The following is a 14,077-nucleotide window of genomic DNA, read 5'->3' on the forward strand; positions in this document are numbered from 1 at the left end:
GTTTTCGATAATATTTCTAAGTTGCATAATTCTTTCGTAAAAATATTTTGTAATTTGCAATAATTATTCGACCGAAGATTTTCTAATCCGAAAAGTTCTTTCGATAATTCAAATTTTGGTTCGCAAAAATCTTCAGGTAATTTGATTAATTGAACCAGTTGTTCAGAGGGTAGAGGCCATACCTTACTTACCTCGTCGGTCGTTGGTTCTCCCCCTGTTGAATTAATTTCTTCCGAAGATTCTCCCCCTTCATCGATCTCGGGATGTACTTCGACTGTTGGGGTTGTCTTGGTAATTTCTTCCGTCTCGAATTCTTCTGATGACGGCTCGATGTCTATTGAGGAGACGACTTCAACCGGTTCTTCATAGAGTATTAAGAACTTTTTCCAAAGTTCTTTCGCGCTTTTGTACACTCCGACTCTGTCGAAATCTTTAGTTGGTATTGCGCTTAGAATGTGAAACTCTGCCCGAGCATTCGCCATGGACTCTTCACGTTGCTTCTCGTTCCAGAGGCGTATGCCGATTTTCTCTCCGTTCGTGTCTTTCGGTGCTTCATAACCTGTTTTCATTATTAGAGAAATACCAATATCAGAGTTAAGAAATACCTTCATTTGTTGCTTCCATGAAGAAAGCTCCCCCTCGAATGCTGGTGGGTAGTCGCTAGCTCCCGCCATTGTTTTGTTGCTTCAGACGGCGATTAGTCCTCTTGTAGGACCGTTGGGCCGGCTAGAAGGGTTGGTAAATAACCTGTCAATTAAAAACAGACAACCCTTCCTCGAACGATTAAGCTAACACTTGTAAAATGAATTAAGCAGATAAATAAAAGCATAAAAGAAAAGACGAGGCACCAGATGTTTACTTGGTTACAACCGATGTGGTTGTTAATCCAAGGAAGATTAAGATCAAAAACTCCTTCAGGCGGAGAAGCCTCTTACAGCGTTTAGGCACAGAAAACAGAAGCTTAATTACAACTAAAACATACAAGTGTTTGGAAATAGAATGATCGTGATTGTTGAAAAGCTTCTGGACCAAGGCTATATTTATAGCCTTGGTCGGGGCGCCTGGATCCGACCTTGGGGATAAAATTTATCTCCCAGCGGTTGGATCGAGTCAGCTCGATCCTATGAAAAATCACTTCCGGGCGCCCCGGACAGCTCCGGGCGCCCCGGACAGTTCCGGGCGCCCTGGAGCCAAAAGTCAACCTAGTTGACTTTGGGTCCGTGCTCTCTTCTCCAGTTCAGTTCGCCTCTGGTCCGGGTCTTTCTGCTCCGGCTCCGCTTGCTTGGGTGATCTCTGACATCCGGAATAGGACTCACCCGAACCCAACTTCCGGTCTTCTCGAGCGTGCTTCCCTTCGGCTTCTCGTCCCTCGGAATTGCCGCGTGTCCCTTCTCGTCCACCAGCGTACTCATCCGCAGACTTCGTCCCTCGGTCGCACCCCGTGCAGACCTTGCGCTAGCTGCGTCTCTTGCTCCCCGAGCAATCTTTCGCTCTGGCTTTCGTACCTCGGAACCACCGCGCGCACTTCCTTCTCGTCTGCCGATGTACTCTTCCGCAGCGCCTCGTCCCTCGGACGCACAGCGTGTCGTCCTTCTCGCTAGCTGCGTCTTCCGCTCGAGTACATGTGCTCCTAAGCTCCTACACACTTAGACACAAGGTTAAATACAACGCAGGACCTACCTTAACTTGTTGATCACACCAAAACAACCTTGGGGTTCCAACAGGTCCCTCCGATGCACCATCCTTCATCGATCTTCAAGGACCTGAGCCATAGGATGAGATTTTCCCAAACTTGGCCGCACCAAGTTCCTTATGTGTTTCACCAAGTCTTGCATGACTAAAACATATATCAAAATAATATGAAACTTAACTTAAACTCTTTGACATACACATCAAAACCTATGATCGTACTCGATCAAACCTATGCCGATTGCTCCCACAACTAGTACGAAGTTTGTCACTAATGTCCATCTTTGTTTTTATACCAATTGTGATACTTTCAGTCCTCTTCTTTCCCTCTCCAAACTTTGGATAAACCCCCTCTTACACTCCAATATCCATCTTATCCTTGGCATCAACTTTCTAGTTCAAGATGATCATGGTTTTTTTCCTTATCAAAGATTATGCCCCTTTTGTTTGTATCCTATCCTCTCTCCTATTGTCTTTGACTATCCTTCCACTATGTGTACACACAGGATGATACCCCTCTATCTAATCTTCTTGTTGCTTCTGCACCTCCTCCTATTAAGGTCGTACCCAAGTCTACAACTTTAGTCCAAGAATAAAAAACTCAGTGTAATGCCACTGTCAGTGTAAGGATAAAAATTCTTGTACTAGCTCCTGCCTAATGCATATCTCTTATGACCCAACATAACACAGTATTTTAGATCCCTTGATCTTTCATGATTTATTCAGTTACTTAAAAATACCAATTAATTTTCTAGCACTAGCAAAGCTAGAACAATTAATATCTACTTAAATAGGGATAGACAATTTAGTCTCTACACTAGAAAAGTTAGAAATTATAGGTGACAATCCCACTAAGTATTAGGAAAGAGATAAAATATATTATAAACTGACAATTATAAATATTGATTTAACAATAAAAGAATAAGACTTACAGTACACTAATTGGAAAATAGAAGAGTGTAAAATGATATCCAATAATTATTAAAATTGGGAGACATCCAACAAAGTACGTCAAGACATGGCAATCCAGGTTTCATAGTAAATAAAGGAGCTGAACAAAAAAGATGACAATTTAGAATGGTATTCAATTACAAACGTCTGAATAATAACTGTCAAGAAGATGAGTATAAAATTTTGGATAAAGACCAACTGCTTAACAAAATACATGATTCCAAATGGAATTTAAAATTTGATATGAAACCGAGTTTTTGTCAAGTTAAGATACATCAAGACTCGGTAGAATGGACAACTTTTTCTTGTCCAGAGGGTTACTTTGAATGGTTAGTCATGTCATTTGACTTAAAAGTAGCACTACAAATCCTTCAGAGAAAAATGGATACTTTTTTAAGAAATCTATCTAATTGTATTGTGTCGATATAGATGATATTCTTGTATTCTTTAAATGTACACTATACACATTTACACCTAGTATTTAACCTATTTGAAACACATGCTTAATCATCTCTAAAGGTAAAATGAAACTGGAGTCAAACACATAGACTTTTGGGAAGTAGAAATTAGACAAGGGAAAATCTCTCTTCAACCCCATATTACTTCCAAAATTTTAAGCTTTCTTAATAAAATGGAGGATACTAAGACACTTAAATCTTTTCTAGGATTACTCAACTATGCTAGATAATATCTGAAAGATATAGGAAAAATTAGTATACTCTTATATAACAAAACATTATTAACTAGATAAAAATACTTTAATTAACAAGACCTAAAATTAGTCAGAGAAATTAAATACATGGTAAAAAAATCTCAATCCTAACATTGCCACTTGATTTTGATTACTTAATTATCTATGATTGTGAAACATAATTTTTTTTTTTTTTTTTTTTTTGGTGGGGGGGGGGGGGGGGGGGGGGGGGTTCTTTACCGAAAATCATCTAAATATGAACAAAAAACTATAGAAGTCATATGTAGATATGCTTCTGGTCAGTACAAAGAAAAAGGACATTTAACTTCTCTTGATTATGAAATTTTAACAGTAATATATCGTTTAAATGCATTTCGACTTTTCATTTGTAGCAAATAAGAAATCATAGTTCGAACAGATTGTGAAGCTATAGTAAGATATAGTCAACAAACAAAAGGATTAAGAAAAAAACTTAATAAAAAAAGACGGTTAAAATTTATAGATACAATTATCAACAAAGGATTAATGATCCAATGGGAACATATTAAGGGAAGTAATAATTCCCCTAGCAGATACATTTTCTAGACTTTTACATTAACTTCATGACTGTTGCAGGCATGGATAAACAAAATAAAGTAAAAAATTTTGCCATGAAAACCATGAGGTTGGCAACCAAGAACTCCAATAGTTCACTCGTTATGAGGAACAATTCCACTATACAGTAAGAGAAAAACTTGACCATATACAAACTTGTTTACTTGACAATATATGTAGCATTCCAATAATCCCAGGAGGTTTAAATTACAAGATAGCTATTATCAATGCCCTTGCTAATTACTTTCAAACAATAATAAAAAAATCAGCAGGAAAGAAGTTTTCTTGATATGTATGTAGTATACTGGTACACAAGCAGGGATCTATTCTGACTAGGAAGAAGTAACTATTCTTATCCAAGGATGCAAGCATCCTTCCTTTAAAGGTTTCTACTCCTGAGAAGAAGCCTTCACTACAACAAGAACAATCATTGACCCTAACTTTTTTATTAGCACTCTACTTAAAACAAATGGCAAAGTACCGATGGAAACAGAGGAACTAGAACAGACTTATTCACAGACCCTCACAATAATGCCTAGCCCCAATGTTGCAAAGCCTCTTATCCATAGACTAAAGTATTTAATTTTGGGACAATTAAAAGCTCAATCAAAAGCTACTTTAGTACAAAGGACATCAGAATCAATAATATTAGGGATTTCCAATTATATTCTTGAAGATATCGCCATCTACATACAAAGTTTGGCAAAAATATCTACCTTCTAGATTTTTTCTGACTTATGTGAAACCTTGAAACTATTACATCAAAAGGTACCAAAAGGAATGACAATTATTTATAAAGTAGAATTCAGTCCCAAACTTAAATGTCAAAATTAGAACAAAACTTGCGAAACTTCAACAATGTTAACTAGTATATTCATTCAGAAAAGTTCATATAAATATCGACACGTATAAGCCTCCAATAGTTAAAGGCAAGTTGATTACACCATTCCTCTTAATGGACTATGGTATGCTTTACAATTTGTGGGTGCATAATCCTGATTCTATTTGAAACTTTCCAAAGAAACTTTGGTAGATCATCTCCTTAGCTCTTGAAGAAGAAGAAACATATATTATATATACTATTGATAGCTCTCCTCTAGAATAGGTAGATTTGAAAATTGAACTTGCTAGGCATCTTATTAAAATAAACATTGATGAGCTCAATGGACGACTACTTTTGATTTTAATATTGATTGGGATGCCTTCCCTCCATTAATTGATTAAGTAAAACACTGGTGAGCCTATGTCTAACGGTTCAATTAGACATGGGATAGACAAGAAGACCCAAATGGGTACTTCTTAGTCGGAGAAATATACATTGAAAAAGTCTATTGGCCTAGAGACATGGGAAGTAGGTTCTTTTCCTTCTCTTTCACAATATAACATACAACATTACTCCAGCACTACCAACAAAAAGCCGAATGATGGGCTCATAAAGCAAGAGCAACCTCAACCCTATCTGCTAGAGCTTGCAAAGCAACTCTACGCAAGACCCAAAGAAGCAAGGCCCAAGCCAACATCTCTTACAACCAACAAGCCCAATTCAACGAAGCCCAGAGAATTAGTGCTACTCCATCAAGGATTTTGAAGGTGAATATAACCTTGATAACATGCTAGAGCCCTAAGGATCCCGTACTCATTCTGACACTCCACCACCACTCTAACAAACTCACTTTACAACTCCTTCTACTATCCCCACCTTCGTTTTATTCTCTTTTATCCTCCAAATGCCTTATTTTTTCACTCAAAAAATGTTCCCTTTCCTTTATTTCAACAGTTGTCTTTCCTTCTCCATGAATGAACTCTCCTCTTATCTCTCTTCCTTTATAAAAGACCTTCCAGGTTCAACCAAAAAACCTGGAGAAGTGCAACCCGAAGTGCAAGTGCAAGCAGTCTCAGTTAAGCAAGAATCATCTGTAAGTCCGCACGTGTGCACATTTTCTTTCTTAAGTTAAGTTCGAAGAGTCTATGTAAATTCCACATCTCTCTATCTATCTATAATTCACCTATGCAATTTTCTATTGCTTTTTAACTATTATTTTATGATTTTATAAAATTTCTATGTTTAATAAAGTTGTTTCTATGAAGAACTAAAAATTCTCTAAGTCAGGAGAGACTTTGCCTTATTTTTCAAACTAACAATTACTCTATAAAAACTTCTTCAGTTGTTCTCTAAGTATCTAAGAGGTGAACAGTAGTTATATAAGGAATAATAGAAGTTTGGTTAGATAAGTCTTCTACTGGCTAAGTAAGGAAGACATACTGTCTAAATTCCAAAAGAATGACTAGGGCAACCGTTCAATTGTGAGTCCTTTATATGTAAGACTCATTGGAAGAAAAAAAAGGAAAAATTATGGCAGAAAAATATGACAACTTCTCTCTTGACCTAGTCTCTCCCAAAACACATAGAAAAATATTGTACTGTTCATTATTAGTATTCATTTTTTATTATTCATAATTACTATTTATTTTTTACAGTTCACTAAAATTTATGAAAAACATAATTACTATTAACAAACCTTGAAAAACATAACTTCTACACGAAATATGCAAAATAAGTTATGTTTTTCGGGATTTGTTAATAGTAATTGTGTTTTTTTAGAAATTTTAAGATTTATGTATAGTAATTGTGACAGTAAAATTGAACCTTAATTATACATATAACTTAGGATTGATTTTGCTATCCTAGTAAACTGAAAAGTCTAAATAAGTATGATATGCAAATATGAATTGACTATTCCTATAATTTAATTTGATTTTCAACTTTTCGAACCGATTAAATATGGAGATATGAATGACACATCGTTTTACAATTAGCGTCTTAAGATTATTTTTTTACTAGAGGAAATTAATCCATAGTATGTTATTGTGTGAATTGTGGCTTCACAGTCAACATCCCACCCCAAGATTATCTTCCTATAAATTAATCCGTAATAAGTCATAATTAAAAATTGACTCATAAGTACCTAGTTAACTAAAAAGCACCCGTGCCTCGTTAAATTTGATCTCCCTTTATATTAAATTAATTATCTTTTTTTAATAAAAAATATTTTTAAAAATAACTTTCAGACAAATTATAGATAAATTATGCGAAGCCGGCCAAGACAGTGTCCAGTTGCATCAAGGCCAAAGCCAACTGTTATTTCCCTTTCTTTTCCTTATTTATTTTCCCACAATTATATCACTTCACGAAAGACGGGCGGGCGTGATCATTGTTCCGCATGTAAAAAACACATGCGGGAACAAATCCACCGTCCGCTCGCCCTAATTTCTTCCATTTTCCGCAGTTTTTTTTTTTCTTTCTTTCAATAAAGTTCCAGAATAATACCGCCCACCCACCCACCAGCTGCCATTCCCCACTCACTCAGAGCGCCCTCTCTCTCTACCGCCGACATTGGCTGTGGCCGGGATTCGGCGCCTGCGGCGGCAGACTCGGAAAGATCGCCGTCTTCGTCGCGCTTGGATCGCCGCAAGGCGACCACCTATTTACCCTCTTTTCGCTGCTCAGGCGAGATCTTCGACGGATCTCCGAGCGAGCGACCACTGGCTCCCGATGCTCTCATGAGCTTCGGATTCCCAGCCCCGAGTGGAATTTGGCCTTTAAATATGTAAGCATTAGGTTACTTTGGAAATTTTGTCGTCTCTTGATGATGGTATGGCGTTTTACCACATCTTCACTAAATTTTCTTAAAAAAAGCTGCATCTGGTCGTTATGGAAAGTGAATATTAACTTTCTATAACGATCCAGGTTTGAGATTGTTCCTGGCGTTAACTAGTGATTCCTACTAGTTGATCCTACTTCGGGTAGGTGTCTCAGATGGATTGCTCGAACACCTCCAAAAAAAAAACAAATTGTGTGTTCAGGATCTTACCATCTCATTTTGTCTGCTTAGCCCACTTATGATGAACCAATGATACTGAACTGAAGCTCAAGGATAGTGTAAAGTAATAATAATAATAATAATAAAAGGGCAGCTCGGTGCACAAAGCTCCCGTCATGCGGGGTCCCGGGGGAGGATCCATTGTACACAGCTTTACCTTGCTTTTTGCAAGAGGTTATTTCCAGGATTTAAACCCGTGACCTTTTGATCACATGACAACAACTTTACCGTTGCGCCAAGGCTCCCCTTCTTGATTCAGGTTATTATAAGAGATGGATCCTTCAAAGAAGGGTCCAATACTACTTTTGTTTCTGTAGAATTATCATTGGAAGGGATATACTAATTATGTTGAAAAAAAGGTGGAAATCTGAAGGCATAGGGTTTATGGTGTTGGAAGTTGATGTTTGTAGCCAATTGATCAAGTTATTCGATAATGTAGGCTACACTGAGTGTAATTTAGAGAAAGCACAATTAACGAGTTCTAATTATAGATGTATAGAAAAAACAAATCCAATAGCAAATGTCCATTATTTAATATGGATATTGGAAAATTCTGTAGAAAAAACTTCCTCTAGCAATGAGCATTATCAATTAGTTTCTTTAGGCTCAATGTTATAGCTATTTTGTACCTAAAGAATACTTCAAGAAAAGGTCTCCTGTCATTTTCAGATTGTGAGATACATTGATGCTGATGCGTAAGTTTCCCTATGGACAGAAGATTCACATGGGAAGTAATTTGATTTTTAATAAGGCTAAGCAGTAGACTATCATAAGCAATAGACTACCATAGCTAGATTGAGTATAGATGCGGAGTATAAGATTGAAACCCTAGCTACATGTGGGCTTCTTTGGGAGCCAATGAATCTATACTGTTACAGTTAAACTGCCATGCTTATAGCCACAATTCCCATGAGAAAATAGCATAGAGATTGATTGCCACTTTGTCATAGAGAATTGTATTATACAATGAAATTGTCGCATAATTTGGCATCTCTAGTGATCAACTAACAAATTTTCCAAACAAGTCTCCAATCATAAAGTTGTGTTTGCTTATAACAAGCTAAGTTTCATAATATTTTGTTACATTTTTATTTATATTATTATATATCCAAATATTTTTAATAGTAAGACTAATACTATTATTCACTCTTTGGTATTTGCATGTCATATTATTCTTTGGTATCATTATTTATAATATTTTTAAATTGATTTATTTGTTAATTATCTAAAAAATCCAATATTATTAATACGATTAATCATAATATTTTAAAATTGTTGATATTTAACATTTTTTAATTTTATTATTTTTGTTAACTTTTTCTACGATTATACTAAAGTGTTTTGATTTCTAATACTAATATTTATATTGATTTTATCAATCAAGAGTTTCAAGATCAGGAAAATATATTCTCCATTGTACACTAGATTAATTTGTCTCATCTAGCAGCAGAAAAGAGATGCTAACAGTCTTGCTTAAAACAGATTCTTTCTGTGTGCTGATGGTTGAACCTTATGAACATTGAAAATGATAACAATTCGTGCTGATCAGTGTGATTCTATAAGCAAATTATTAGATTTTCATTTTTCTAAAATGTCAGATAATTTATAACTGGAAATGCAAAATGCTAATGGCATACATCTGATGCAAATTTCATTTGCACTCTATGGTTCTATTGCCTAACCTTCCAAGTTAAACTCCTCATTTGAGCTTATTTTAGTATATTTATTTTTATTTTAAAATATATTTTAATTGCAAATAACCATGGATAATTCTAAATAGATTTAATTCTGATTCAATGATTTAAATTCTGAAGACTATCTCTTCTCTTTGATCCCAGCAGTGATTTTTCTCATGCCAAATTTACTTATAGATGTTTAGTTACCTGATTGAAGTTGAAGGTCATATATTTTTTTCTCAATGTGAATTTCTTTTTGAGGAACTTGTTTATTGTCAACTTGATTTATTGGACAATTCACAAAAGGCCTGTTTTTGGGATTATTGGTTTGATTCTGCTACAGATGGCAAGTAATTCACATTGTTGGAGACCTTCACTTCATTTTTTTTAAGAAAAAGGGGGTGAAATAATCCATATATGTTCTTTTTATTCAGTAGCACATTGATGAGTCTAGTATTTATTTGCTTGTTCATCCATCAAGATTCTTGATAATGTTGTTTGTGATTATTCTTAATGCATTTTCTTGCTTTTTCTCTGCAGTTATCTGTTGTCTTGTTGATTAATCTTTTATCATCAAATGCGGTTGTGTTCTTCATGGAGCCGATGAGGAACTTATAGTTTGATGTAGGCTCATTATGCTTAATGAGCACTTCGATGGGCCAATTTCCATTGAAATTTCAGTGGCTTCTCTGTGTTATGACAACTCTAGTTTGCATGAGTATGAGCAATACAATAACTCCAGATGGTATGGGGTAGTTCTTTTATACTGCCACACTTCTCTTACATAACCTAATTGTTGGAGCTGAAAATCTATTACAGGTGAGGTTTTGCTTAGCATCAAGACAGCTATTGTTGGTTCAGATGTTGTTTTTCTCAATTGGAGACAAGAAGATCCTGATCCTTGTAGTTGGAAAGGTGTATCATGTGATTCTAATACTAAGAGAGTTACACATGTGTAAGTGAATGTTGGAAAAACATTGTAGGTTTAAGATTTTTTTTGAACTGTGTACTTTTCTTTTCAATTATGATGTGCTTTCTGTTAGTGTAATCTATGTGTTTGCCTGATCCCAATTATGTTTGGACAGTTTTACTTCTGGAGCATCTTCAGATGGTTTGATCTTGGTCAACCAGTTAAAATCCCATAACCATCACAATCTTCTAATGGACCAGATAGTTTTCTTAACTATTACGTAACTGATTCTGAGTATCACAACTGATTCCTATTCTATAAATCCTGGATGATTTTGGTAAATTCCTTGTGCCTTCCCATTAGTAAGCACTTGAGTCAAGTTTTTGATGACAAGAACCATTCTGATTGATCAGAATGATACTAGTGTGTTTCTATCAATTGTAACAAAGCCATTACATAGGCATCTACCCCACTACGTCCCTGTGTTAGACACTTTGACATTAACATTTCGAGAATAATACCACAATGTCTGTTGATTGCTAGTAAAAACTTTAGGAAACAGTCGTGTTGAACTACTAGATCAATGCCTGTATCTGATACTTATATCCATACATGTCTAATTCCAAATCCAAACTTATTGTAAATCAACATATTTACTATTTGACAATCTGTACCAACAAACAAATGATTTTTGAGAAGATGGTTGTTTACTGATATAACAAACTGTTCAAATGAGAATGGGCTCATTAACAAGATAGACCTAACCACACAAGATCCCTAGATTTAAGTTAATTATTGTTCCCTCATCTAAGCCGTATGGATCCCTTCATTAGCTCACAACATCCTTTGTCGGATGAAACTGGGGACTCACATTCCTCCTGTTAAGATTTCATATCATTGTCAGTGCCCTAATTCTCTTATCCAATATGATTGACACCTAGATGCAACCAATGGAGAGGTTTGTACAAAAGGAAATTATTTCCAATTGAAACACCTCATCAAGCCTTGGAGCCTAGGACTCCATCTACTTCCACATGAGAGAAGTAGCTAACTCATTTCAACCACTAGTCTGAAATAAATCTAAGTTAGTGGTAGTTCAATCTTCTAAGCCTTACTGACTACTCGCACCAACCTAAAATTTATCTGATATGGAGTACTTAAACCATTTATTGAAGGGCATTTGGAAATACTTAAACAATGTAAAATTTTACATGTTTGAGTATGCATGACCATTAAGTCATGTGCACTGGCTATTCTGGATGACTAAGTTGATGCTATACACTGCTGAGCTCTTTGTAATTTCATTTCATTAATATAACCAAGCTATTATGATACTTTTTACTCAAGTAAACTTTGTATGATCCCTTATTATCTTTCTAATCCCCTCATCATGGATTCAATTTCTTGTAATTATAAAATTTGTACATCATCTTTGAATGCTGATGTTAACTTATTTGCACTCATTTGTTATCTATTGAGGGCCGAGGCGATAACTAAACACTCACCAATAATACTACCTTCAATTTTATATATCCTAGTCACTGATACATCTATCTCAACATGCTCATCTTTGCTATGATGATTGTTAAAATCAACTAATCTTGATATGGATCAATTTTGTTATTGGATCAGCAGAGTGCCATTTTTATATTTTGTTGAAAATCAAGCATCTAAGGGAGATTCAAAGAATTAAAAAGTGAGTGAAGGACATCAATTGAAATATGATCAAGTCAAGTTTATTTGAAAACTTCACTTAATCTAGCCAATTTTTGTTGAGCTTAGCTGGGATCCAAAGAATGAGCACATGAGAGTCTTTACCTTTGGATCATGGTTTTAACCTTTAAGACAAGTCCTCACCAGATATTATTAATAATTTGTATCCTTGTAATTTAATATTATTAAAACATTTCTTTAATATAATTTTATTAAATAATATTTTTGGTAATTATTAGTCAGATAATAATGTATTAATATGATAACATTAATTTATTATGATAGTATTACTATATTAATATGATAATATCAATATTATGTGAGCATAGTATATATTATTAATCCATTTAATAATTTAATATTAAAATTTTCTTATTTAATTATTTATTGAGTTATTAATAAGTATGGTGTTAATGACATATAATATGCATCCTTCGTTGAATTCATAAACATTTATTGTCATCTCATACATGAATATTTTTTGTCCCTTTTGGGGATTTTGTTTTGTCATTTCTGATGTTACCAATCTTATTGTGCAATCTTGATACATTGATTTTGACAATCATGACTTACGTAGTAACTTTTTGTCATGGAGCAGCCAAAACATATCATTCCTTCCATTCACCAATATTGATGACGTGTTGGAACAAATACATATTTGCACGTTCTTACATAACTTCAATGGTACCAATCGAGAAAAGGCTCCCTTTCCATGACTCATCCTTCAATTACATCTGCATATCATAAGGAGGTGATGAAACACTACAAAAAAAATTAGGGGAAGAGGATAAACACCAAGTAGAGGGCTCACAATACCAAGAAGAGTAACACTTGAATCGAAGAATCAAAATGTATTTATTTTGTGGACCAGTGCAGTGCCTGCTTTAGTTCTTGTTCTTCTAATCTAAGTTCAACTATTGGTCGTTAACCAATATTTATTGGTGAACATGTGGAGAAATTAGTTTAGCTCCAACATTATTTGTGTCCCGGAAGCATTATTTAATATGGATTTTGAAAAATTATGAGGTTTATTGCATTAGGATGCTATAAAGACCTCACTTGCTAAACCCTAGACCTCACTTGCTCATCTAGAATTTTAGCTCCAACTCTTATCCAATACATGATACTCATTTTGGTATTAGTAAGATATAATCATTAGTTAAGATGCTTATTAAATTTTTGTAACTTGTTGCTACAAAATTTAATTCAATTTATTTTCTTATTGCTATAGCATAGATTTAGAGGTAAGCATCCTAAATGCTTGGAAGACAATCATAGGATTATAACTCATTTGAGGTCATACAATTCTTTAGAAACCTCACTTGCTGTATCCATCACTAAAATTGTACCTTTTTAACCATAGACCAAAATAACCACACAGAACAATCCTTCCTTGCTTTTTGTGTGATTGTTTCAATTGTAAACATTATCCATAAAGAAGATTGGTAGTTGATACTATTTTTGCCTTATAAAATATTCTTTTAGCTTGAGGGGCACATGACAATCATACAATACGCTAGAAGTCCATTTTAACTATCCAATCTCTATCTCAATGAAAATAACTTCATCAACCTCTCTCTGTTGGATAAAATCCAAAAATATCTCCAAGTAATGCTAAACATATTATTATTTGCAGGCGTAATTTTGCTTAATTTAACTTTGATTTCTAAATTTGAACTTATTTGATTATACACTCCTTTCATGACAATTTACTTGTTTGTAGAATCTTAATGACTGCTTTGCATCGTAAAAGGGTGAATAACATCCTCAACCTGATATATAATAGAATGCATATTGTGTGGATGACTGGCTTCTTGTTGCCTCTCGTCTAGAGTGACATTTCATCTATGGAGTTGTCAATCTTCACCAACTTGATTGTGGTTTTCGTTGGTTATTAGGTCTGCCTGATTTTTATTTTGTCAAATCTAACAGGTCTTAGAGGTGTCTGCTACTTGACTATAACTTTCTGTTA

General features: G+C 34.7%; 1 protein-coding gene across 1 annotated transcript in view; it reads left to right on the forward strand.

Moving 5' to 3' along the window:
- Positions 1-7,257: 7,257 nt before the first annotated feature.
- Positions 7,258-14,077, forward strand: part of LOC122027847 (LRR receptor-like serine/threonine-protein kinase FEI 1) — an 84,693-nt gene continuing 77,873 nt past the window's right edge. Inside the window, exons 1-3 of the mRNA XM_042586859.1 lie at positions 7,258-7,533; positions 10,023-10,227; positions 10,302-10,437. Coding sequence (XP_042442793.1) covers positions 10,125-10,227; positions 10,302-10,437 — 239 coding nt within the window. The 5' untranslated portion in view covers positions 7,258-7,533; positions 10,023-10,124. The remainder of the gene's footprint in view (positions 7,534-10,022; positions 10,228-10,301; positions 10,438-14,077) is intronic.

This window comes from Zingiber officinale, chromosome 10A (assembly GCF_018446385.1).
Source record: "Zingiber officinale cultivar Zhangliang chromosome 10A, Zo_v1.1, whole genome shotgun sequence".
Classification (NCBI taxonomy): Eukaryota; Viridiplantae; Streptophyta; class Magnoliopsida; order Zingiberales; family Zingiberaceae; genus Zingiber; species Zingiber officinale.